Source organism: Vipera berus (genome assembly GCF_964194415.1).
Source record: "Vipera berus genome assembly, chromosome: Z".
NCBI lineage: Eukaryota > Metazoa > Chordata > Lepidosauria > Squamata > Viperidae > Vipera > Vipera berus.
The window spans coordinates 23,608,194-23,636,188 of record NC_138205.1 but is presented as its reverse complement, the minus strand read 5'-3'; the positions used below and the strand labels follow the sequence as shown (position 1 = coordinate 23,636,188).

The 27,995-nt window shown below is 44.4% G+C and overlaps 1 protein-coding gene across 1 annotated transcript; it reads left to right on the top strand.

Moving 5' to 3' along the window:
- The first annotated feature begins 118 nt into the window (after positions 1 to 118).
- On the top strand, positions 119 to 27,991 carry LOC308677237 (zinc finger protein 219-like). Its single transcript, XM_081343456.1, has 5 exons — positions 119 to 253; positions 16,570 to 16,670; positions 18,462 to 19,827; positions 24,280 to 24,399; positions 25,497 to 27,991. Exons 2-5 carry the CDS (start codon positions 16,665 to 16,667, stop codon positions 26,297 to 26,299), a joined length of 2,295 nt encoding a protein of 764 aa, XP_081199582.1. The 5' UTR covers positions 119 to 253; positions 16,570 to 16,664; the 3' UTR covers positions 26,300 to 27,991.
- The last annotated feature ends 4 nt before the right edge of the window (positions 27,992 to 27,995 follow it).

Genomic DNA, 27,995 nt, shown 5'->3' with positions numbered 1-27,995 from the left:
GCAAGGCTCAGAAATGCAAATCGCCGCCGCTGCCTGCGGCTCCGTACAATGGAAGGGAGGGAGGAAGGGAGCGAGAGAGAGGGAGAGGGAGGGAGGAAGGAAGAGAGAGCAAGCGAGCGAGCGAGAGACGGCGAGGAGGAGAGGAGAGGGGGGAGCCCCATTGGCGGGGAGGCTGCTCGCCCCGGCCCAGCCCCGACGACGCGGCGGGTCCCCGGAGCGCCCCCTCCTCCGCGCCGCCTCGCCGTGCGCCTTGGTGAGTAGCTGCGCTGCGCCGTGTCGTCCGCCCGCCCACCGTGCGCCCCCCTCCCCAGAAAACCCGCCCGCCCGGCCGCTCGTCTCCTCTCCCCCCCACCCTTCGCCCGGCACCCAGAGCAGGTGCATGGCAGGAGGGGAAGCGCGGCCGGGCTTTACTTTTCCTCTCGCGGGGGCGGGAGGCAGCCCGGCCGCGGGACTGCACCGGGCCACGCTCTGGGCGCGCACCGCTTTGGCGCACAGAAATCGCCTGGCCTCGGCCTCGGGCTTCCTTATCCCCGAATGACCCGGACGATTTCCTCCATCTCTCTCTCTTTTTTTCCCTCTTCTATATCCCTTTCCCGCCCCCCCCGCTCCTCGTCTCGCCCCCCCATCCACGTGACTATGACTAAAATTGCCGGGGGGGGGTGATCCCTTCTGCGGAAATCAGAATAAGGAAATAGGGGGACGCGGAGGACATTTGGGGTGAAAGCACTCCGGAGAGGGATGGAAGGGGTTGCGAGAGCAGGTGGTTTGCAGCCACGGGGTGGGTGGGAAAGTAGCGCAGGGCGGCCGATGCTTTAGAGGGGAGACCTCTCCCCCTTCGGCTCTGGTCTCCCCCACCCAACACGCACACTTTGGAGGTGGTGGTTTCTGTTCCCCAGTCCCAGAGTTTTTGAGCCCTTTCAGGGGCACGGCAAGGAGAGGGTGAGGGGTGGGAAGGTTGGTGGTCTAATGACCCAGCGCTAAGTTGAGGCTCAAAGATTGAAAACTATGTTGGGTGGGGTCGAAGGGTGGCGGTGGGGAGATCAGTAGCTCTTAGTCACTGGGAACAGCTCCCTTGGCTCATCCTCCCATTCCCCCCTCCCCATGTGCACTGGAGCATTTGCTGAGGCAGCTGCTCCCTTTGTTTAGGGCGTGTGGGGTGGGAAGAGGGTGGGAAGATCTGTGTCTTGCTGGGACAGTCCACTCTCTTGTCTCTCTCACAGGCCAAGGCCTGGCTATGATGTGTGGAGACTGGCTGTTCCCATTCATATATCCTCCTCCCCCTACTCCTTCATGGCTTGGAGGTTGGCAGGAGTTGGCTTGAGGCCTGGCAGTGGGGTCCCTTGAAAATTGCCACTGTTTTTTTTTCTTTCTTAAAGAGTGTCTTTTTCTAGAGAAGTAGCCATCTTGTTTATTTGGGTGGGGGGGAAAAATGAATTGGCACTTTCTATCCTCAGCACCCCTTAGTACCGTTACATTGCATTAAGAAAATTAAACCTCTCCCTGTGTTTTGTATAAACAAAATAGGACAATCTGCCTTTGCACTGAGTGGGCCCAAAGGACCTTGTGTGTGTGTGTGTGTGTGTGTGTTTAACACATTCGTCATTAGGATGCTACTGTCATAGGCCCAGCATGGCATGATGCCAAAATGAATCAGCTATCTTTTCTCCAGGCCTATGAATACCACCAGCATTGCTGCTTGATTTGAGCAATACCTTCGTGCAGCAAACTATGCCACCATTTTAGGCAGCCAGATATTCCTTAATAAGGGTGGCAGTATAACATCTGATGTATAGTGCCTAAATCAGAGCTTACCGGTAGCTTCAGAGCATAATCCTGAAGTTTTTTAACAAATAAAATAAAAATGAGTTGAAGGACAAGTAGGCTTCTCCCTTTCCTGCTAACAAAAACTAGCTGTTCCCACTCTATGATTTTGGGACAGATTTTCCCAAATTGACTGTTTTCCAGTCAGGTTTGAGGCCCCCCCCCCCCCCCCGTTTTTATTAAAAACTAAGCTTTAGATAGGAGCCTCCTCTTTCTGAGACAATAACTTTTCTTTTTGTTAGATACGTTGTAAGTTTTCAAATTGCACTTATTTCACGATTGTAAACTTAAATGGCACAGAGCCATTCTTCAGACAGTAATGAAAAGGAAATTATGCAGTGCCCCTACTGCCTATAGAATGCTTCTGAGTATCCTGGAAGCCTGATGCGTTGTTTAGCCTGTTTCTTCAGGGGCTTGTTTGTACAAGTTTGTGATATCATTGTAAGATCATTATATTAAAAGAATAAGCTTTGTCTCTACAAGTAAAAAAATATGAGTAAGATTCTGCCACACACTTATTTACTGTCCTGTTCATTCAAAGGTGCTCCATATGAGTGAGGACTCTGAACTCTACAAGTGGTCACAGATCTTCCTCAGTTTACAGCCTCTATTCCTCTATTGTAATCTATTTGGTTAGGCTATAATGCTCATCTTACCAAACTGCAATGGCCATGAAGGCTAGGATAATAGAAGCTGTAATAGTTTAATATTTTGAAGGGCACCAAATCTAAAGAAGTAAGATTAACTCCAAAGAATATGCTATTAAATTACCCAGAGCTGCTGAGATTCGGATAGCATGTAGACAAATAATGTCAAAAAACCCTCCCCCAATTTTTTCTTTGGTTGTCAAATATTTTTGTGTTCTTTCAATCTATCCAGAGTTTATTGAAAACTCAAGTCTTGCCTTCCTAGAATTGGGACAAATTTATAGATATGCATACAGATATCTATAATAATAGATACAGCATAAATGTAAATAATTTTAAATGACAACTTCTTCCTTAGAACTCTGTGTCTGAGGAGGGCTAGATTCCTCTAAAATTTTAAGATTCTTGCTAAATACAACTCCCATGATTTTCCTGGGGAAAAAGAGAAGTCCTCCTGATGGTTATATTGCTATAAAGAGGTGCAAATATAGAGTGTGGACTATGTTTAACAAGGGCCTCACAATACTATTTATATTTCCTGTAAAACTGTCCTTTGAAATATGCAAAATTGTGCTGATTGTACGTTTCAAAGTGCATTGTAAGTATGCAATGCACATCGGGGTAAAGCTTATGCCCAGAGGAATATGTATATCATTATTTTAAATTATAATTCTGAAGGCACAGATACGGTCTGTACATAATAAAAACAGCAAGAAATGAGATCTGTTTTTGTAGTAAGTGATAGGCTGAATTCATAGAATAGTCAAACTGTAACATCATGGTTTGATTTTAGTTTACTGTGTGCTGCAACCCATCCCTTCTGATTTCAAAACCAGGGTTTATGATGGTGTGTTTAATCATAGTTTATTCAATAAACCACAACCAAGTGAATCTGATTTAATGCAGTGTATGAGTCAAGTCATCATAAATAATCAACTTTCTATAACTAAAAGGAGTGGTTAATAGTTGTGACATTTCTTTTTAGAATTGTGAATTATTTTGTTAATATGAATATGTTGCTCAAACAATACCTGAAATGTATACCACTTCAATTGAGGGTTTGGGATTGGCATGATGGTTCTTCTGCTGAAAAATACATGCTCTTCCCAGATGTAAGGCTGAAGCGATTAGATTAAGTCTAGCCTCTCTGATCCTATGGCTCTGTAAGCACAGGAAGTTGAAAAACAAAATGAAACATGAGGCATTCAGCCATACACATAAAAAGTCAGTTCTGTGGAAGGTATTGTCTTACTATAGTGAATATAACCTCTAGATAGATAATTTCTCATAATTTTTCTCAGTTCTTCTGTGAGGTCTGTTGCTACATGGGGGCAGGGCAAGTATGTCATATGATAACAGCATGAGTTCACAGTTCTGATTCATTCATGCTCAACCCTGCTATGAATGTAAGTTTAGATTTCTGCCCTCCAACTGTTTCTCCTCTTGCCAAATCCTCTGAATGCAGAGATTACCTCATTTCACCTTGCTGCTTACATTCTCATAGTTAGCTTTCACATATTATACAAATCCTTTGTCTTCTAAGACAAGATTCATAAGGAGTAAAATGTCACACACCAGATTCCTTCTTTGTGCAAGATTGTAAAGGCATACATTCAGAATAAGAACTTTTATTCAGATCTATCACATCAGCTAGCCCTTTATATTTATAACTCACAGTGGTTAATGGAAGTTTTTAATTTTTATATATTAATGCTCCAAGTAATTTTTACTTCAAGTTAATTAAACGGGCTGAAAAAAAGTAATTCATGTTGGCTCAGAGGCCTACAAACAGACTCCATTAGATATAGTGGACATTCTCTCCTGCGTTCTTAGAAAAGATGAATTAAATTGGACTCATAATTAAATTTGTATGACAATTCACATATTGGATTAAACCTTAATGTAGTTTGCTTAGTATGTAGATGTAGACTTTGCAGTTTATAAACTATATTTTAAGACAGAGATGCAAAAAAATGTAGTTTGGAAGTGGTATGCAGCACACCATAATCTTTTTGCATTGCCCAAAGTGAGCTGGCCCACATATCTTTGCATGTGGAATGGGACAACTCAACACGGCCAACTCACCATGGTGTATTCGCCATGGCCAATTCATCTTGGCTAACTCACCATAGCCAACTAACCGTGGAACAACTCGCCATGGATAACTTGTCACAGGACCACTCGCTGCAGGACAATTCAATGTAATTGTTTCAAATAATTTAAAAAATATTTTTTGTCATTCACATTTTATTTTGTCCCTCCTTTGGCATCCTTTTTTAATGATTCTATTCGACTATTTCTTCAATATTAGTGTAACTCTTGTTCTGTGGTGAGTTGTCTCGCAGTGAATTGGCCATAGCAAAATGGCCTTGGAGAGTTGACCATGGTGAGTTGGCTCCAACAGGTTGGCCGTAGCAAGTTGTCGTAGACCCCTTTGCATGGGTTTAAAACATCCATTTTGTCTGTTTAACTTCTGAAATGTTTGCAAAAAACAGTCTTGGCCCACCCATTTTTATTGTATGGCTTTCAGGAAGTTCTGGAAAGCCTACTGAAGCCCTTGATACAACAGAGGTTTTAGACTCCTGACTTAACGGTTTAGCATTATTTGTGAACCCAGCTACTATATTTGATCATCAGTGCCAGGTTAAGACAAATCATGCTTAGCATGATGCATGAACCCAGAATTCTGACTTCTTTGAAATTTGGTTTTATAGCTATAGTCATTTTAAGATCGAACCCTTCACAGGATCTGTTAAAATAATGTTTATTGCTTTTAATACAATAATAAATTAAAAAAAACAAAAGCAACAAGTCACAAAGAAATACTATAAAAACACAAAATGCTTAAAAATAAGTAAAAAATGCAAGAGAAAAAAGATACTGAGTATAATAAGTTGTAAAAATAAACAGTTCAACATTCTATATGTAATTTTCTTAAATGCTTCTTGGCCTTTTGGCTAAGATCAAATATAGTAGAGTCTATAATTTTTAATAGCTTTAGTTTCCTTAAAGGATCGCCAAATTGGAGAAGAAGTTGCTAAAAGACATGCTTAGAGATTCTTACCCATTTATTTCTCTTGAAAACAAAAAAAGTGACGCAAATGTGCTAATATGCATACATTAGTATGTTGGAGGAGATTTGCTATGATCTTAATGGAAATTCACACTCATTTGTGTAAAATTCACTGGGCAACTCTGAGCTAGAGAGTATTTCTGGATCCAATGTGGCTTATGTGAATACTTATTATTCCAACTTATTATTATTATTATTATTATTATAAAAAGTGGTAAAGGACCTATTGAAGTCATTGGAAAAAGAAAGTTCTCCTTGAGTTCTATGGTCTAATAAATAATAATAATAATAAGAAGAAGAAGAAGAAGGAGAAGGAGAAGGAGAAGAAGAAGAAGAAGAAGAAGAAGTTGTTGGAAGGGACCTTGGAAGTCATCTAGTCCAATCCCCTGCTCAGGCAGGAAACCCTATACCATTTCAGGCAAATGGCTGTCCAGTCTCTTCTTAAAAACTTCCAGTGTTGGAGCATTCACCACTTCTGGAGGCAGGTTGTTCCACTGGTTAATTGTTCTAACTGTCAGGAAGTTTCTCCTTAGTTCTAGGTTGCTTCTCTCCTTGACTAGTTTCCATCCGTTGCTTCTTGTCCTGCTTTCAGGTGCTTTGGAGAATAGCTTGACTCCCTCTTCTTTGTGGCAGCCCCTGAGATATTGGAACACTGCTATCATGTCACCCCTCAACCTTCTCTTCGTTAAACTACACATACCCAATTCCAGCTACCGTTCCCTATATGTTTTAGCCTCCAGTCCCCCAATCATCTTTGTTGCTCTTCTCTGTACCCTTTCTAGAGTCTCAACATCTTTTTTACATTGTGGTGACCAAAACTGGATGCAGTATTCCAGGTGTGGCCTTACCAAGGCATTGTAAAGTGGTATTAATACTTCACGTGATCTTGATTCTATCCCTCTGTTAATGCAGCCTAGCACTGTGTTGGCTTTTTTGGCAGCTGCAGCACACTGCTGGCTCATATTGAAGTGATTGTCTACTAGGACTCCGAGATCCCTCTCACAGTTACTACTATTGAGCAAGGTACCACCTATACTATACCTGTGCATTTGATTTTTCCTGCCTAAATGTAGAGCCTTACTTTTTTCACCATTGAATTTCATTTTGTTAGATAGCGTCCAGTGTTCGAGTCTGTCCAGATCCTCCTGTATTTTAAGCCTATCTTCTGGAGTATTGGCTATTCCTGCCAGCTTGGTGTCGTCTGCAAATTTGATGAGTTCCCCATCTATCCCCTCATCCAAATCGTTGAGGAAGATGTTGAAGAGCACTGGGCCCAGAACAGAGCCCTGGGGCACCCCACTACACACTTCCTTCCATGTAGATGCAGTTCCATTGAGGACCACACGCTGAGTACAGCCTGTCAGCCAGCTACAAATCCATCTGGTGGTGATGCTATCTAACCCACATTTTTCTATCTTATCAAGTAGTAGGTTGTGATCTACTTTATCAAATGCCTTACTGAAGTCCAAGTAAATTATATCTACAGCATTCCTCTGGTCCTGCACAACACTATCCCGCACCGCAGGGCCCTTCCCCCGGGTCTGCCGATCCGGATGCGGTCGGGATGGGAACTGTTCGTGAAAAGCAGTCACCAACGCAGGGGCATGAACGGCGGTCGCGTCTTCCCATGTGAAGTCCTCCGGCCCGTACCCTTTCCACTCGATCAGGTACTGGAAGCGACCTTTCAGCCAGCGGGAATCCCTGATGCTGGCGACCTCGTACTCGGGGGTGCTGTCGCCATCACGAGGTCCTGATGGGGGAGGTTCCGCTTGGCGAAGTGGACAAGCCGGTTGTTCGGGGACCAACAAGGACCGATGGAAGACGGGGTGCACGCGCAGGGAACGTGGCAGAGTTAAACGATAGGCGACCGGGTTGATGACGGCCTCGACTGGGAACGGTCCAAGGTAACGGTGGTCCAGCTTCCTCGCCGGCCGAGTGGATGGTAGGTTCCTGGTGGACAGCCAGACCCGATCCCCCACCGATAATGGAGGCGTATCCCTTCTCGACCGATCGGCGAACCTCTTGTAGTCGCCCTTGGCCTTCTCCAGCTGCCGTCGCACCAACCGATGGATCGCCTGTAACTCCGCCATGAATTCGTTCGCTGCCGGCTCCGGTGAGTCCACGGGAGAAAGGGGGAAAAACCGGGGGTGATAACCCACGTTGGCCAAGAACGGTGTCATCTGCGTAGAGGTGTGCTGCGAGTTGTTAAAGGCAAACTCGGCTATGGCCAAATAGTCCACCCAATTGTCCTGCTGTAGGTTAACGTAGCAGCGCAGATACTGCTCTAAGATGCCGATGACCTTCTCAGTACCCCCGTCGGTCTGAGGATGATGCGCGGACGAGAGGCAAACCTTAATGTCCAACGCCCGCATCAACTCCTGCCAGAAGCGGGCTGTAAACTGGGCCCCCCTATCGGAGACGACTCTATCGGGAAGGCCGTGCAGCCGGAACACCTGTTGGATGAACATGCGACTAGTGGCGCGAGCTGACGGTAAGCCGCGACAGGGGATGAAGTGCGCCATCTTGGTCAACATGTCCACCACCACAAACACTGTCGTGAAGCCGGAGGATGGGGGTAGATCCGTCAGAAAGTCCATGGACACAGCCCCCCAGGGTCTCTTGGGCGTTGGCAAAGGTTGCAGTAAACCAGGCGGGGCCCCTGTCGCTGACTTGGCCTGCCTGCATGGGACGCAGGAGGTGACATAAGACTGGACATCGTGTCGGACTCGGGGCCACCAGAATGTACGGGAGACCAGGTTCAGAGTCTTGAACAGGCCAAAATGCCCCGCAGCCGGGTTATCATGACATTGGCTGAGGACGAGTCCCCTGAGTGGCCCTCCTGGAACATAGAGCCGGTCACGATAATACAGGAGTCCATCCGTGACCGACCAAGGCGAATCTGGCCCCACCTCTCCCTTCCGCTGAGCCACCCACGCCTCCTGCTGCTGCGCCTCCCGGATCCGAGCTCGTATATCCACCGGCTCCCGCACCGCAGCAAAAGACTCGACGGGGATCACTGTCCTGGGCGGAAGCTTGTCTTCCACTCGGGTGTACTCGGGCTTCCTGGACAGAGCATCCGCTCTCTGGTTGTGCCCGCTTGGTATGTACCGCACCCGGAAATCAAACCTCGCAAAGAAGAGGGACCACCGGATCTGGCGTTGGTTCAAATTCCGAGCGGTCTGCAGGCTTTCCAGATTCTTGTGGTCCGTCCGGACCTCGATTTGATGCCGCGCCCCCTCCAGATGATGCCTCCAAGCCTCGAACGCCGCCTTGATGGCCAGCAGCTCCTTCTCCCAGATGGTATAGTTGCGCTCCGAGGGGTTCAATTTCCGAGAGTGATACGCGCAAGGGAAAAGGGTACCGCTGGGCGTCGTTGCCTGGAGTAACACGGCCCCAATGGCAATGTCGGAGGCGTCCGCCTCCACGACAAACGGCCGTTGCGGGTCGGGATGTTTCAAGATGGGCTCCTTCATGAAGGCGTCCTTCAAAGCCTGGAACGCCTGTTGTTCGGGGGCGTTCCACTGGAACCGAGTCTTCTTCTGCAGGAGCCGGGTGAGGGGGGCTGTCAAGGCAGCAAAGCCAGGGATGAATGTCCGATAGTAGTTGGCAAATCCAAGAAGTCGCTGAACATCCTTCACGCGACGCGGGGGTTGCCAACTCTGCAACGATTCGACTTTACTCGGCTCCATGGCGATGCCCTCAGGAGAAATGCGGTGACCCAGGAAATCGATGGTCACCTGGTAGAACTGGCACTTCTCCAACTTGGCAAACAGCCGATGTTTCCGGAGGCGCTGCAGGACCTGACGGAGATGCTGATGATGCGCTTCACGCGACGGGGAGTAAATCAGGATGTCGTCCAGGTAAATCACGACAAACTGGTCCAACAGATCCCGAAAGATATCGTTCATAAAATGCTGAAACACAGCGGGGGCGTTGGTCAGGCCAAACGGCATCACCGTGTACTCGAAATGTCCATAGCGAGTACCAAACGCCGTCTTCCACTCATCACCCGGCCGAACCCTGACGAGGTTGTAAGCTCCACGCAGGTCCAGTTTCGTGAAGATCTTAGCCTCCCGGAGTCGGTCCAAGAGCTCGGGGATGAGGGGCAGCGGGTAGCGGTTACGCACCGTGATAGCGTTGAGTTTCCGGTAGTCACAGCAAAGCCGTAACTCGCCCGACTTCTTTTTGACGAAGAGCACGGGCGCAGACACTGGCGAGGACGAGGGCCGGATGAAACCACGAGCCAAGTTCTTTGTCAGGAAGTCCCGCAATGCAGCCAACTCGGGCTCCGACATGGAGTACAAACGCCCCACTGGGAGAGGCGCATCAGGGACTAGGTCAATGGAGCAGTCGTAGGGCCTGTGCGGGGGTAATTGGTCCGCCTCTGACTCACTGAACACGTCAGCAAAGTCGGACAGTTCGGGAGGCAAGGAAACCCCTGGGGAACCCTCCACCTGGCCGGCACAGATATGGCGGGTGTGGTCCACGCACTGCAAACTTGGGAAGGTGACCAAGTTCTGAGACCAATAGATCTGTGGATCATGTGCCCGGAGCCACGCCAGTCCCAAGACCACGGGGAAGTGCAGATCCGAAGTGACGTAAAACTGAATGGCCTCCACATGGGTACTGATGGCCATACACACGGGTTGCGTGGCGGCCGTGATAGGCCCGGACAGGAGCACTCGACCATCGATGGTCTCCACAAGCATGGGCGGATCCACTGGACACTGGGGAACAGCCCATTTGGCCACAAAGGCCGAATCCATAAAGTTAGTGGTAGCCCCAGAGTCAATTAAGGCGTGGACCGGAATCCCCTCTGGCTTGCCAGGAAGGATCAGTCGTGCCTCCAAAATCAAATGCCGTGGAGGTTCACAGGCACCGTCGGAACGGCGTCGCTCGGCGTGATCGTTGTGGGTCGCCCGATCTTTCACACCGTCTAGATCGGGCTCGGGCCGTTTCCCGATAGCAAAGCAGGGGACTTTCTCGGGGCAGGCTTGGTCACTGACGCCCGCTGACGCTTCTTCGGGCAAGAAGCAGCCAAATGTCCAGGGTCCCCACAGTAACAACACAACCCCTCCGATCGTCGTCTGTCCATTTCCGTCACCGATAGACGGGACCTGGCGGCACCCAGCTCCATTGGCTCCTCCCTCTGGACTGGGGGCTCACGCACAACAGGGGCGGCAGGGGTCTGTGGGGTGGCACGGCGACTCTTACGCTGCTGCAGCCGGGCATCGATCCGCAGACAAAGATGGATCAGCCCATTCAGGTCTGAGGGAATGTCCACGCGGGCCAGCTCATCCAACATCTCCTCTGACAAGCCATCCTGAAAGGCATCCACGAGCGCAGCCTCATTCCAGGCGGAATCCTGGCTAAGCAGCCGGAAATCGCTGATATAGGCCTGTAGAGGGCGCTGACCCTGCCTCAAAGCTTTCAGGCGTCGGGTGGCAGTCTGCGCCTTAATCGGGTCCTCGTACATGAGGCGCATATGGTCACAAAACCCCCCAAAGTTATCCAACAAAGGGCTAGGCTGTGCCAACAGAGGCGTGCCCCAACGAGCTGCATCTCCCGACAGAAGGCTCAACACGAATCCCACCTTATCTCGGTCAGTGGGGAAATCAGCTGCTCTCACGCTGATATAAAGCTGGCATTGTCCCAGGAAGGCAGGAAACAGTTCTGGTTTACCAGCAAATTTATCCGGCATAGCTATCTGACATTTCCTCCTGGGTGGGGGGGCAGCATGTACCTGAGCCTGCAGTTGTGCCACCTGAGTGGCCAGCAAGGTGAGTTGCTGGTTGAGCTGGGCATTCTCGGCAAGAAGCTGCTCCATCGTAGTAATAAGGGGTGGGTGGCTGAAAGCAAACTGTTCTGAACCAGCCCTCTTCTCGCAACCCCTATTCAAAAAGAAGAGTCTGGAGAGCGTCCAAGGCTAAAAGGCTTCTGCCAAGATTTAATTACGCAGTTAACAAAAACACTAGAGCTTGTCTTCTCAAGCGGAAAAGTTGCTTTCAGCAACCAGCCCCTCCCCAAACACTCCTTTTATAGAGAGCTCAGGGCGTGGTCTCCCTGTGCCTCCTCCCGAGGAGTCCCATAGCCTTTCTTTGTTTGTTCCTGCTCGACTGCCTCCTGCGTCGGGCGTCCTTGAACAGGGCCAGCTGTGGGTCATCATCCTCCGCACTCTCGGGCTCACACAGCTGAGAAGAGGTCCCCGGCTGAGGACTCTGCAAAGCCTCCAAATCATCATCAGCCGGTTCGTTTCCCTCCTCCCCCACATCTGAGTCATCCGATACATCGGAGCCGGCTGTCGGACCCACAGGCTGGCCCTGAGTCACAACAGGTCCACTAGTTTTGTCACTTGGTCAAACAATGTAATAAGATTTGTCTGGCATGATCTGTTTTTGACAAACCCATGTTGACTTTTAGTGATGACTTTGTTTGCATCAAGGTGTTCACTGATTTGTTGTTTATCTTTTCCAGAATTTTCCCAGGTATTGAGGTCAGGCTGATAGGTCTGTAGTTTCCTGGATCTATTTTTTCCCCTTTTTTGAAGATGGGAACTACATCAGCTCTCTTCCAGTCCTCTGGTAGTTCCCCAGTGCTCCAGGATCTTTGAAAAATATAGTTCAGTGGTTCTGAGATCACGTCTGCCAGTTCCTTGAGAACTTTGGGGTGTAATCCATCTGGTCCTGGTGATTTGAACTTGTCTAGGCTGGACAGGTGTTCACTTACCATTTTTTTGCCTATCTTAACTTGCGTTTCTATTCTGTTTTTTATGGCACTGGTTTTGGTAGGTTGGACTGTTTTTTCCCTTTGTGTAAAGACAGATGCAAAAAACGAGTTAAATAGTTCTGCTTTCTCCCTATTGCTTGTCACCTTCTTGCCACTTTCCCCCACTAATGGACCAATCATTTCCTTAACCTTTTTCTTGTTTATACATTGAAAGAAGCATTTTTTGTTATTTTTGACTTTGGTTGCAAGCCTTAGTTCATTTTGAGCCTTAGCTTTCCTCACTTCATCTTTGCAGGCACGGGCTATTTGCTGATATTCTGACTTAGTTATGTGACCCTCTTTCCATTCTTATACTTGCCCACAAACCTCAATGAACTGAAGCAATGTTGTAAGAAAAAGTGGGCCAAAATTTCTCCACAATGTGAGACGCTGATAAAGTCACACAGAAAACAATTACTTCAAGTTATTGCTGCTAAAGGTAGTTAGTAAAAATCATCTGGTCCTGAGCAGTCCTTAAAAATAGATAAAGCCTCAGATGAATAACAACACATGACAGATTACATCATGCCATCATTTATTTTACAAAAAGAAAGCCAAAATGGAGAAGCCATGTGTGAAAAGCTTTGATTTAATAACTTGTAGAACCACCTTTAGCAGCAATAACTTGAAGTAATTGTTTTCTGTATGACTTTATCAGCCTCTCACATTGTGGAGAAATTTTGGCCCACTTTATCTTATAACATTGCTTCAATTCATTGAGGTCTGTGGGCATTAGTTAATGCACAGCTCTCTTGAGGTCCTGCCATAGCTTTTCAATTGGGTTGAGGTCTGAATTTTGACTGGGCTATTGGAACATCTTGATTCTTTTCTTTTTCAGCCATTCTGTTGTAGACTTACTAGTGTGCTTGGGATCATTGTCCTATTGCATGATCCAATGTTGGTCCAGCTTTAGCTGTTGGACAAATGGCCACCCATTTGACTCTAGAATACTTAGGTATACTTAGGTTCAGATGTAACATTGCAAACCGAAGCCGTGCTGCCATGTTCTTTTTAGAGAGAAGAGGCTGTCTCCTGGCAATGCTTCCAAACAAAAGAATACTTGTTCAATCTTTTTCTAATTGTATCGTCATGAACTTTAACATTTAACATGCTAACTGAGGCCTGTAGAGTCTAAGATACTGGATTTTTTGCAGCTTTTCTGAGCATTGCACAATCTGACCTTGGAGTGAATTTGCTGAGATGTCCAATCCTGGGAAGATTGGCAACTGTTTTGAATGTTTTCCACTTATGAATAATCTTTCTCACTGTAGAATGATACGCTTTAAATTGTTTGGAAATGGCCTTATAACTCTTCCCAGATTGATGAGCAGCAACAATTGCTTCTCTAAGATCATTGCTGATATCTTTCCTCTTTGGCATTGTGTTAACACACACCTCAATGCTGGAGACCAGGAAACTCCTGAAACTTCGGCTTTTATAGAGTTAATCACACTTGCTGATGATCAATTGATCAAGGACACTTGATTAGCAGCACCTGGCTGGTACATAACCTTTTCGTACCTATGGAAGCAGTAAAGGTATACTTAGTTTTATATCTATATGGCTTCTCCATTTTACTTTTCTTTTTGTAAAATAAATGATGACATGGTGTAACATGTGATGTGTTGTTTCTGCTTTGAGGTTTATTTACCTACTTTTAAGAACTGCTCAAGACCAGATGATTTTTGCTATGTCCTGATAATGTAAAACCACAGGACTCAAAGAGGATGTACTTTCTTTTTCACATGACTGTATGCCATCTCCAGCTTAGTGGAAGAAGGTAACAAAACTATACATAAAGAAATGTGTCTACCACACCCATTTTCTTCAGTAATATAAATCTTAATTTTTTTGTATTGCTCCTGCCCCACTCTAGTTGGGATTTTAGACTGGATATGTTTAGTGCAGTTTTGCTAAAGCATGGCTAGCTAAGACTTTCACCACAATCAGAGTATTTGTCACAAAATAAGTAGAGGCCTCAAGAATTCCAGAAAGCTTTTGCCAAGATTTGGAGATTGAGATCCACATAAATATAATTGTAAAGATAACAGCTTTGCCTGAGGCAAAATGGGTTGAGATGCAACTTCCTTTCAATCAGAGCACACCTGCATATGATACATAACTGAGGCGTATCATATATATATGTAACTGCCCAGATTTTTGTGGCATTTATTTTTATGTGATCAACTTTGGTTTGGGGAAAGCAGTTAGCAAGAGACCCACATAGCAGCAGCGCTGGTTCAATTTCTTCTGTTCCTTGAACAATCCTCCATCTTCATCTGCTGCTTCCTTAAATTTATCTCTAGTTCTAGCTATTCTATTTTTTCTTACGTAGACCATCCTTGCCAGCTCACTGTTTCCCTTCCTTCAGCTGCCCTATTCCTTATTGCTCGTAACTTTGTATAAATGTTTTTCACAGCCAAAACAATATTTTCTTAAAAGCTTCTGTTTATTATTTCATTCTCTTGGTAATGGTTTTGCTTGTGTATATTCCCTGGTATTGTTGAGGTACGCTAACATGAAGAGTAGAAGGAAGGCATTATAAACCACACCTACATAAAATATTCTAGAATATCTCTGGAACAGAAGGGATATATTACTTCAGTGGAAGGCCCTCAAGTAACAGATGTCATCAACACAATTTATATCCCTCTTTTTGAGTTCCCAATTTGTGGGTTCCTGCTTTATTGGCATTAATACAGGAAACTTAGGTTTTCTGTTAGTCAAAAATACTGGGTGTGTGTGCTCTGTTGAATTCTGCAAAGTAATGGGCTATTATATATGCAAAACCTTGTATTGTGAGATTCTTTGATACTGGGAAATAGTTGGTAACATCAAAGCTCTTAACATAGAGTCCTGTTGGTATTCCAGTTTTACTCAAACAGGCTTCCTTATGCAAATAGTGACTTGCCCAATGTAGTCACTTGAGTTTCATGACCATAAACTGAAATGTTGATTTTTCTCCTTCCATGGACAAACTCAACTGAAATGTTCATCTACATCTCACATGTTTTTCTTTGGAAAATTCAGTGGGATCAGTTTTGATGGATCTGATTAAATGTAACAAATTATCACTGCAACTAAGACAACTGGAGATGCTGTCTTTTCCTACATATGTTTTAATATTTGCATGAGATGGAGAATAATGAAAGGTGATACATCTTGGCTTCTCTTGCTTTGTTATTCACATCTGCTTCCTACTTCTGCCTGGTTTGAACTTGTCTGCAGCAAATATAAAATTGTTATGGAAAGTGGAAATCAAAGACTGGAATACTCTCTTGCAATGGACAAACATTTCTCAATTGCAATATGAAAATATTTTATTTGGATGTCTTTCTTCCATTTTTCTTACTGCTGAACTCCTGCTTTGACAACTCAGGAAATATTGGTCAAAGATCCACTGCAGATAAAATTCGCGCCAGCTTTCTATAAATTACTTATTTTGTGACAATAAATTGAAGATTGTCAGGCTGTGTCACATTAGCATTTAAAATGTTTTCATTTTTCTCTGAGGTCTCTACAGAACATCAGGGCAAAATGTTATTTATTTATTGAAAGAACAGGCTCTGATTGCACATTTACAGTTTAAAAAAAAGGAAAAGAGATGTTGAGGAAAGTGGAAAAAAGCAGCCAGGCATCCATTATATTAAATAGTACTGTAGTACTGAAATCATACGGTTCAGGGAAGAGACTGATGGACTTGATCTTTCAGGGCAGTTGACAGCTCTCCATGTATGTCTTGTTGCTGCTGGACAATAGTTGAGAAAGGAGTCTAGTGGAGCTGGTTTCCAAAAAAAAGTAGGTAACCATGCTTCTGCTTTTAAAGTCATGCTGGACCTCAGTTCCGCCTAGAAACAATCCTTGCACTCTACTGGAAGACTTATGCCCAGTAGGTGAAGGCTTCCTCAGTTCTGTAGTAGCAAAGAAACTACACTGTAAACAATTTCATGGACACTTAGTTTTATTCCACATACATTGGAGGGTTTAAGATAACTAGAACAAATTAAGTTATGGGGGAGCATGTGTGGATAAAAATTCATATTTATCAAATACTGGCCTAGTATGCTCACCATTCTAAGCCATATTTTGATCATTATAGTTTACAGAATGTATCACTGTTGATTGGGTCAAACAACACAGAGACCAAACGTGAACTAATATTGTAGTATGAGCATAATTACTAATTTCAAAGTAGCCTCAGCCTTTGTTGATAAAACACTTATCTTTCTTCTATCATAACTTCCACCACCCTCTTTGTTGCAGCTGATGCATCTACCTAACAAGGGTGACATGTCAACTTGGCTTTCACTGGCTGTTCAATCACCAGTCAAGGATTAAAGCATGTGATCAGGAGCACCATGGAGGTGAGTGGCTTGAATCATAAAACCAGGGATGAATATAACAGGATGGGGAACTCCTGAAATCATGTCCCCCTCTTCCCTAGAGTATTATCAAAGTATATTCTTCTAAGCTCTGCAATGGTCCAAGTTCTCTTATCCTCTCAGCTCCCCTTTGGTTAAATACTGAATTTCAAAATCCATTGAAACTGGAAAAAGAAACACTTTTAATAGGTGCAAGATGGAGAAGATGTATTTATGTATTATTGATTTTAATTATTACATCCTACTTTTATGGATACACTTCTTTCCAGGATGGTTAACAACTAGATTACTATCAAATGTTCAAACAAAGAGCAGACAACTTAACAGAATACTGCCATTGCAATTCATGGCCAGCAAGTACAGAAGCTTTTTTCAACTTGCCTGCCACAAGCTTCTTCTCATGTTGGAGACAGACTGGCAGAGGAACCAAACAAAGAATTAGTCTGGAATCTCTAAGTATGCACAAGAGGGCAAGGTCTGACTCCTTTTGAATGTCATTGAACCTTATGTAGCCTGGCCTAAGTGCAAACTGCCAGTCTGAGAAGATTCTTGTGTTATAGGCATGAGCAATAAAACAGGTAATTGAACTCTTCACGTGTGGATCTGGCTGTTCACGCCTGACACATAGAACTCTTGGCATAGGAGTTTTCATGAGTAACAAGCAGGAAACAGAAGTCTCTTCTCCACTAGAGAACTCTTGAATGTAATGCGACAATGTCAGTCTATTCAAAGTGAAAATAAAAGGAGAAGCAAGAAATCCCAACAATATTTCTCTAATATTAATTTTACTATACACCTAAAATGATTCCTGAGGTTTGCCTTTGAGGCAGATTTTACAATCCCATTAAATTGGTTTTGCACTTTAGTTTTGTGTCTCTCTCTTTTGTTCCACTTACTGGTCTGAAGGGGTCCTGCCCATTCTTTGGTTCACAACCATGTTTTACTGTCTTATCACAGGATAAAGGTAAAGGTTCCCCCCGCACATGTGTGCTAGTCGTTTCCGACTCTAGGGGCCGGTGCTCATCTCCGTTTCAAAGCCGAAGAGCCAGCACCTGTCCGAGGACGTCTCCATGGTCATGTGGCCGGCATGACTAGACGCCAAAGGCGCACAGAACACTTACCTTCCCACCGTAGTGGTCCCTATTTTTCTACTTGCGTTTTTACGTGCTTTCGAACTGCTAGGTTGGCAGAAGCTGGGACGAGTAACAGGCGCTCACTCTGCTACGCGGCACTCGGGATTTGACCCGCTAAACTACTGACCTTCTGATCGACAAAGCTCAGCGTCCTAACCCACTGAGCCACCAAATTCAATCTTTGTTTTTGTTGAGACACAGATTTATAAGTGCTGATAGATTTTTTCAAAGTGCTCTTAGTGAAGGAAATTGGGATACCTTCTCTTGGGAGTCTCCATTTTCTTATTTCCCCTAGCAATTAAGCAAAGCTTCTGCTTTCCAGTCATAGGAAAGAAAGTTATTTGGCTGCTTTTCTCTCAGCCTCTGCTTTGCAAAATGCTGAGTGGAAAGGTTGCTGGCTGAGGACAGAAGGGTTTCTGTTGGTTTTGTACAAAGACCGCATGCCAGCCACCAGTTTGCAAACTACACCGTGGGAAATCCAGAGCTCTTGTCTCATTCTGCAAGGACATTAATGTCATTCTTCTTTTCCTGTACCAACAAGCTGTTAATGCTACACCATTGACTGAAAAACAGACTTAGGAAAAGAAATGATTCAGTGTAAAAGTTCTAACTTTCTTCTTTTCCCCCTTCCTTCCGGCAGGGTGCAGATTACCAATTGCCTTCTGCCAACTCAGCCAGTGTTGCCCTTCCTTCTCCTTCTTCCTCTTCCAGTGATGAAGCTGACATTATGGCTTTCAATGGGGAGCTGGACTTACAACATTACTCTAATGGACCAGGGGTGGCCGGAGGGGAGGCTCGTCCTTATCCCTGTCCTATTTGTGGCAAGCGTTTCCGCTTCAACAGCATCCTGGCTTTGCACACTCGCATCCACACCAGCTCCTATCCACTCACTTGTCCCTACTGTGGCCACCAGGCAGGGCAGCGTGCCAGCTTACGTCTCCACCTGCGCTCCCATTGTCCTGAGGCCCACACCCGGCTCAGTCACCAGAGCCGCTTGCTGCTTGAATTGGAAGAGCGGGCACTTCTGCGGGGTCAAGAGGAAGAGGAGGAGGAGGAGGAGGAGGAGGAGGAGATGGCTGCTCCTATTCCACCACAACCTCTACCCACCTTTCACTGCTCTTTCTGCAAGGGCAAGTTTCGTACTGCAGGAGAGCGCGAGCGCCACCTTCGCATCCTCCATCAGCCGTACAAATGTGGGCAATGTTCTTTCGCTGCCGCACAGGAGCCAGAACTGCAGTGGCACAACCAACAGGCTCATAATTCCCCAGCAACTTGGACACCCACCCCTCCTGCCCCTGTGCCCACCACTACAGCTCCACCCACCCCTCCTGCTTCCACACCCACCCCTTCCTCCTCTGCCTCCACCCCTACGGAGTTCCGCTGCCAGGTCTGTGGTCAAGCCTTCACTCAGTCCTGGTTCCTTAAGGGTCACATGCGGAAGCACAAAGACTCCTTTGACCATAAGTGCCAGGTGTGTGGGCGTGGCTTCAAGGAACCATGGTTCCTGAAAAACCACATGAAGGTTCATCTCAGCAAGCTGGGCCTCCAGAGTGAACAAAGAGGACCAGGACCAGGTCGGTCAGCACAGAGCTTACTCGTGGGTTGTGAGGCCCTATATCCATCTCTCCTTTCTCCTCGCCCCACAGACAAAGCCAGTACGGGCAGTTTCCTGGGTTACAGTGATGCGAGCTGTGCTGAACGGCTGCAGGCCACAGCTCGTGCCGTGGAGAGTAGTCAGCAGTGGAGGGAACGTTCTTATGTAGTAGGGTCCAAGCTTGTGAGAGAAGACTCAGGAGGGAACCATCGCTGCCCAGACTGTAACCGGACCTTTAGTACATTCCAGCAGATGGCCTTGCACCGACAAAGCCACCTCACCTGTGAGAGAGAATGGAACAAGGGACAGTCACTGGGTTCTCACCTGCTCAGTGGACATTGGCTTCCAACAAATGTGAGAGCTTCTACTGCAGCCAACACCAGCTCAGCTCTGCTGACCCAGAAGGAAAAAGGCAAGTACAGACGGAGTCCAGACCACACTTAGCAATTTAATGGGAATGAGCTGGGTGGAGGTGGCTGACTCTGGTCACAGAGAATAAGAAGCAAGACTTTCATTTAGTTTGAGGCAGACCAGTGGCTCTGGGCTGCATTTAACGTGGCCAGAATTGAATTTTCAATTAATAGAATTAAGTCTTGTTTTGAATTTTGGAAGACACTTTGTGGTGCTTTTTCTTCCAAAAAAAACCCCCTATCGTTGCATGCATGAACGTAGGCATCTGTAGTGAAATTATATGCTTTAGTGAATCCCCAAGCAACCAGAAACTGACACAACATCTACATGGTACAAACCTAAACAGGCCATCTTGCTGCAAATTTGAATGCATAATTACTGTTTACGTGCACCTGTTTACAGATTCAGAATAAGAAAACTAGGACAAGAATCTGGATACCCTTCAGACTGTACTTTGTAATTCTTTCTTTGACAAAAATAACAAACATTTTGTGAAGCCAGAGAAGAGTCATTTCCTTCTCCTCCTCCTTCCCTCCTTCCCTCCTTCCACCATCTCCTCCTCCTATTCTTGGAAGCATTTTATCTCCTTCCTAGGGCTGATAAAAAATATTTGAAAATTTGAGAGCTGTGACAGCCACCCCAAAACCTTTTATCTTTATTTCCTGTATTTCATAGATGATTTAGAAGCTTCTTTTATGTCATAACTACGATGAAATATCTGAACTTTCTTCAGCCTCAATTTTCTGAGTTACAGAACATGAGATTGTACGAGATGTGGATATTTAGTTAATTCCACCCATAAGCTGCTGTCATACAACCCCAAATACAGTAGAGCCAGCTCCATTCTTATTGGATGATGAAGTTTTTTTTCACAAATGATTCATCTTTTTGACTTCCAAATGTATCTTGTGAATGTGGTCATTAATCCAAAGCACTTTCTACCAAAAGAGCCTTGGTGGAGCAGTGGGCTAATGCCTCCTTAAGTAACACCAGCTGCCTGCAATTAGTGCAGGTTCGCATCCCACCAGGCTCAAGGTTGACTCAGCCTTCCATCCTTCTGAGGTAGGTAAAATGAGGACCCAGATTGTAATAATGCCACTTGGGGGGGGGCAAAAGCCCTAATAAGCAGGCATATATACATAGAATGAAGGCTATTGCTAAGCACATTGATTGTGCTTAGATTGTAAGCCGCCCTGAGTCTTCGGAGAAGGGCGGGATATAAATGGGATTTAAAAAAAACCATTTCAAGCTTGTCAAGGTTTTCTTCTGCTATCTTAAATAGTGACCTTTGTGAAGCAATCAGAAAAAGTTTCCTTCTGATAACATTCCCATGCACATCATTATTTCATAAGCAACATTCTATACTGTGGATAACTTAATCCAAGGTCAACTAGGTTTTTCAGCAGGCCTTTTTGCAGAACCTAGCCAGCTTTCATGAAATTGTAATAGATTTTTTTTCTGGTCTTCCAGATCTTGATTCCAGCAATTTATGTACATTACTTAATAGTATTTCTCAAAATGAAAGTTAAAATTAAAAATTAAAGTTGTTAGATGGAAACTTCAAATATTTTTTATAGCCTTCCCCTGCTTAATGAGCAAATTATACTCCTTTTCAAATATTCCAAGCAGGCAGCTGCTTTAGAAGAATTGTTGGTTGTTGAAAATAAATAGAACAGTCACAACTTGAGAAGTTAGGGTTAGGATTAGAGTATTTGCTTAACGGTGGAGTTATCTTTACTTGAGTAACTGTAGGCCTAACAAATCACTCACTTTTTGGAGCTTTAACAATTTGACGATAATAAAATAACAATGAATTTGGTGTTTGAAACTAAAATGTTCCTGGTTATTCTTAAGCAACTGCACATAACTAGTAAACATGAATTCAGATTTGCAGAACTTTGGTTCCATGTAGAAGTTGTATCATCTTCTGTTCACTAAGGAAATTATTGAAATAAGCAATTTGACTAGACATGCATAAACTTTTGCATGCAACTTATGTTACTAAAAGCTCACTGAATATTATTTTGTGTTTCCAGTCTCAAAGTGGTGGAAAATCACATTGGAAGTATTTATATTATCATAATGGCAAAAACTCCTACTTTGTAGGGCACATGTGTCTGTAGATCTAAACTGATTTGTGCTTTAAATGCCACAAACAAGTCTTTGTGCAAGAACTCTTTTTCCCCAAACAATGAAGTGAGAAATAAAGATATTAGACATGTTTGCACAATGTGGCTGACCCAGCCAGCTGGTCTCCTGATTACTCATCCTGTACACTGCATGATCAAGAGTCAGCTGGGAAGCAGCCATTTTCTGTGCCTTCCAAATTACTGCAAAGGAAAACAGAATGTGTGTTTGGGCATAGGATATTTAGGAAGGGGGACAAAACCTCCTCACACAGTGTAAAAATCCTCAGTGTTTCAGTTGAGACTACTGTCATTTGTTCCTGACCTGTAAAGATCTCTGAGTAAGCGAAATTTGGATTTCCGTGCTCCATGCATGCCAACTGGTTTGATAGGATGTACCAGGTAATACATGTGCCAAGGAAATAAAATACCCCTCTTCCGCACAGGTAGAAGATATATTTCAGTCGGCCTGATGCACTTCTCAAATTGCCTCTTCCATTGCTTTTCCCTGTCCTTCAACACATTACTGCTTTGACATTATTGCCTTTGCTTCCTAGTTACAAGAAGTTTAGTTTAAAAGATGTCTGCCTCTCCCAGTTCAAATTATTCATGAAGGAAATTCAAAGTGTGTTGTGAAAGCATACGGTACATTTATGCAAATGAATATGGCATGATATAACATTGCTTCTAAGTACATGTTTTATTTCATACAGGCATTCCAGTTTCATTCATTTCATTATTCTGAGTTTTCTTAGAAAATCCAAGGAATACATCTTGGTGAGAGTGCTGTACACTTTTCTAAGACTTTCCAAGCTCCACAGAGACCTACAGTTCTAATAATGGAGAATATTTGTAGCTCAGGGTTGAAATGACGGGTCCTTGGTGCTCTCTGAAGTTGGTTGTTTTCTTGCAGACATTTCATTAACCAAACTATGTAACATCATCAGCACTGATGATGTTACCTAGTTTGGGTAATGAAACATCTGCAAGAAAACAACCAACTTCAGAGAGCACCAAGGACCCCTCACCTACAGTTCTGAGTCTTCTTGATGAGAAATAATTTGTTATTAAATGAGGTTAAATCTGTGGTGTAGAGATGGACTAATTTTCATACTATTTGCCTGTTTGAAAAAAAAAACAAACCCTTATACCCTGGTTGAAATCACGTTAGGTTACTTACAAGAGAATTTGGTCATGGCATTTTGTATGGTGGATATGTTATGCCCTCAAGTGGCAAGAGCTGGAATTTCTCACACTAGAGACAATAATTAGGAATTAGTCTTTGACATGATATAGTCTGGTATTCTTTCCCCCTGAGGCTGTCTTTAACAAAACATTAATACAAAAATGTAGTTCAGTGTCCTCTCCCTCATCTGTCTATATTATATGTGCATTTCATCTTTACTTCAAGACCAGTATAAAGCACATTAAAACATTTTGCCAGATTTTTTTGACTTATCTCTGCTGCTGGATGAAGCTGCTGAAGGAGAAGATTTGCTCATTCACAAGCTGATTGTCAGGGGTGAAAATGTAATTGCCCCCTTTATGGTTTTCTGAATATTTGCATATCTTTACTACTGAATGTTGAACAGAACTCATAAATCCTAGTAATATATAAAGGAACTTTGAGAAAACTGAAGTCTCATGTTGTTCATTTATTTTGTCAACAAAAACATCTGAGGTCTGCCAGTATGGAAAATAATGTTCCTTTCCATGTTTTAGGAACTGGGATAAGTAGGGCCTGCACTTCTTTGAACATTTGGAGCTGTCATCCTAGTCCCATAACAATCTCACAAACTTTGGCTCCCCTCATTATATTGAAGTTCCCACTGCACAGATTTAAAGTCATATTAGGTTCCTTCAAAATAAATTTCTGAAGTTCTACATAAATGAATTACTAGTGTTCTTTAATCTGGAAAAGTTGCAGAACCATTGCAAAAGCTCTGGAGCTCTATAATCCTCAAAGACAGTGTCTTCTTGAAAGGGAAAAAGTAGTGAAGAATGAATCTTTCTTAGAATTACCATTCTGTCAAATCACTCCCAAGTTCAATATAACATTGTCAATGAAGTCACATAGAACCCCAGAACAATATCTAAGGATTTGTCAGCCTAACTTGTTTTGTTTAAAGATAAGAGTTTTTGATTCCATGATCAGAAAAGCACTTGTACCATTTGTGCTTCTAAGCTTTTTTGAAAAAGAATCTGGTCATAGCAAGCAAATAATGCAAAATACTACGAGAAAACAATATGGAAAAGAAATAAGAACCTACAAACAATCTTCAACTTATATTAAAAAATACTCTTTGTCTTCACTTTGCCTTTCGCAGAAATACAGGGTCAGTCACGCTTGGATGGATCCCGACGAGGCACTGGGAAAGACTGTCCATTCTGTGGGAAGTCCTTCAGATCTTCCCACCATCTCAAAGTTCACCTCCGTGTCCACACAGGTAAGACTCAGGAGTGGCAACGTGGAGTACGTAAGTATGGAAGTAGGTGGTAAGGTTCGTTTGCCTACAATTTAAGCAGCTGTGGTTAAGTCTCTGAAACTGATCCTTTTGAAGGTATGCTAAATTTCAGTCTCCAAGTTGGGTGAACAACACCCTTCCTTCCATTAGCATGGTACATAACCAGGGCTGTCTCCAAGGACCGGAACTCTTGAGTCCTGCTCTGAGATTCTTCACAGTTGTTGCAGGTTAATTTGTGCTCTCACTCTGCATGTAATCAGTGATAAGACTGAGGCCAGAAAGTGGTAGTTTTTTTTAGTACTCTCCCTCTCAATGGTTGTATATACTGGGCCCAGAGGCAGTGGCAAGCTATAAAAAAAATGCTGCCAGCAAGTTAAGCTGCCTTGTTTATGGGCCTCTTCACACTGAGCATCACACAAACGAAAATCACTATGCATTAACCCAACTGAAATGTACAGTATCAAAATACTCTTGTTCATTCTAGCAGAGGTTTTGCAAGAAAACGTCTATGAGGATGTTTAGGTCTTTCTACAGTCCTCACTTGTCTCATGGCAGGATCCCTCTTAATCTCACTAGGTAATTTTAAGACAGTATTTCACTCTCCCCCTTTCCTACCTCACTATTATGAAGAGAAAGATAATTCCCAAGTATGCTGCTCTGATTTGAACAACATACATACACACACACACCTCTACACACCTATGCCTATAAACACACACGCATATATATATATATACATACATATATATACACATATATACATATCACACTATGGATTGTTTTTCTTTCCTTTGCTCAGTTAATTGCACAGAGAGGGTTTATGGCAAGACTTATTACAGAGAAGATTACAGAGAAGAAATTCACTCCGAAAGTTGTAATATAGGAAGCTGTTTTTGTTCATGGTCAAGAAGGTGACTTTTTTCCCCCTGTTTCATAGACTGGGAAAGCTGAATCAGTCAGACACCTAAATGGACTCTTTTGCCATATGTTGCAACCAACCAGGAAAAAAAATCATCCTAAAGAAAAATAATTACACATCATTGCTGTGCCAATTGATTTCTCCCCTTTTTTTCCTATAGGTGAGCGCCCATACAAGTGCCCTCACTGTGACTATGCCGGCACTCAGTCTGGTTCGCTCAAGTATCACCTGCAGCGCCACCACCGGGAGCAAAAGAGCGCTGCTGCTGCTGCAGCTGCTGCTGCTGCAGCAACAATGGAACAGTGCCACATGCCCCTGGCCCCTACTGCAATCCCTGCCTTTCCCCCTACACAGCTCACCAAGAGCCATGGGTCCTTCCTTCCCCTAGGTGGCGTGGGGACAGCTCGGTCCCGCCAGTCCCGCCGCAAGTCACTGCTAAACGGGAAGGCTGATTTCCAGCCACTGGATCTTTCCCTACGTCCAGCTCTGGCAGGAGGAGCCCTCCACCGTTGCCAGTTTTGCCCCTTTGCCACCTCAGCTCCTGAGCTTATGGAATTACACCTTCAAGTCCATCACAGCAGGAAAGCTCGTACCCGTCGCTGCTCTCACACAGCTCCTAAAGCCCAAGTGAAGTTGGAGGAAGAGATAGTTGAGCTGAAAGGACCAGAATCCCCAAGCCCAAAGGGGGAGATTTCCAAGTCACACAATTTCTGGTCCTCTAAAGATCAAGAAGACTCTCGCCGTCTCAAGTTGCCTCAGGGGAAACAGAGTTCTGAGGGAGCAATAATTGCCAGCCTTTCTTCTGAAGCTGCACTGAATCAGCAAGGATGGGAGAACCTATCAGAAGACTCTGAAGAGCCAAGGCCTCAGAAGGAATTGTCTGTTCAAAAAGGATCACATCAGGAGGCTTCAAAGACAGGCCAAGGCCTCATGGAATTACAATTGGAGCCAGTACAGGCCTGAGTCTATTCTGCATACATAAACCAGTTCCGAATCTGTTTAGCTGTCATGATGACTCTCAACCAAGGGAGATGGGAATTGTAGCTCTGTTCTATCTATTGGATAATAATAATTTAAGGTCTTTGGGAAGGACTTGATGGGCAGATAAAAATGCCAAATCCAGTCTAAAGATTTGGCTGACTGTGTAACAAAACCATAATTAATAAGAACGCATACAAAGCTACATTTCCCAAAGTTCATAGGCAGGGGCTTTGCAGAGCCCATAGCATAGTGGTAGAACACATGCTTTGCATGCATTAAAGTTCCAGATTCGATATTTGCTTTCTATCTTCAAAACAAAACAAAAAAAAAATATCAGGGCCGGGAAAAAGTCCCTGCCTGTGATCTTGACCTAGACCAGGCAGTAAGAGGCTAGATGGACCAATGTCTGTCTCAAGAAAAAGCAGCTCTATAAGGCAGTGAAAGCAGTTTCAGACCTGTTTACATGTGTAGCATAGATTTGCAGAGACAGTTTGTGAGTGGTCACTTCACATATGACAGGGTCATGCAGCCAGCTGCAAGAAGTTTTGGAATAAGACGTAGTAAAGTTATCAACTATTTTTTTGAAATAGTTCTATATTTTTAACAGCAGCAAGACAAACATAGCAAGATACAGGTATTACCTGCCAAGCAGCTAATAACAGCACAAGAGCTCCAGGAGGGGGAAAAAGAAAAAAAAAGGACAAAACTACAACACAACCAACTGCTGACCCTGGAAGATAAAAGCTATAGCATTGGTTAAGGGTGAGGAAAAGCGTGGCGAGGAGATTCAATTCATGCCCTGAGTTGACGGGGAAAATTGCAGTTCGGCTGAATGGGGTTATAATCCTCTGCACAATCAAGCAAGCTGCTTGCTGGGGACTCCCAAATGCAAACACACCCCAATGAACTCCTTGCAGAAACTCCCCATCAACATGAAGAGGACAGGTTTAAAGGATACGCTGCTGGTATTGGTGTCCCTGTCTGCTCTCCATGCACTGGATATTTGAAAGGGCTGCCGTAGCAGTTCTATTTAGTCAAAACAGGGTTTGGGGGTGATAATCACTGGGGTGTATTAAGAGTTCAACCCCTTGTTTTCTCCTCAGTTCTGAACTTGATGCTGCTTCTTTTAGGTGCCGCCGTCTGAGGACCTGGCCCCTTGGGGATCCTACTATTGGGACGTGGAGGGTTGCTGGGCTTCATGGGGACAAGACTCCTGTAGTAGTTCTTGGAAATTTTCTTTCTTTCCTTCTTTCTTTTTTTTAAGGGGAGCATTTCTGCAGTTGTAGCTCTTCTCACCATAGTGTTGATGTGGTGGGAGAAGCTGAGCTTGTCCAAATTCTCTTGCATTCTCCAGTTGTTCATAACCCAGGAGCCCTGTCCCCATTACCTTGCCATGTCTCCTAGAGGCAGGGCAGGCTTCACCAACCATTCTTGGCCCAAAGGCCTGAGCACCTGGGATGCGGCTTTGTCTCATCAAATCCAGGTGCTTCGGCCTCTCATGTTTCCCCTTAGCAAGCTACCTGATGCCAGTATCTTATCTCCGTAGCAACCCAGCAACAGAGCTGTGTTTCTGTAGTGACCTGGCACATCAGGGTGCTTGACAACTTCTAGAGTTTTCTATTTTTTTATTGTTTTCTTGTAGAAAATTTGAAACTGGAAATAAAAATTACATTGAAAA

Bases quoted from the DNA above. Each gene is read 5' to 3' on its own strand.
- LOC308677237 (XM_081343456.1), top strand. The intron at 19,828-24,279 runs GCAAGTACAGAC...TGCCTTTCGCAG, and splicing joins GCTGACCCAGAAGGAAAAAG to AAATACAGGGTCAGTCACGC. The intron at 24,400-25,496 runs GTAAGACTCAGG...TTTTTCCTATAG, and splicing joins TCACCTCCGTGTCCACACAG to GTGAGCGCCCATACAAGTGC.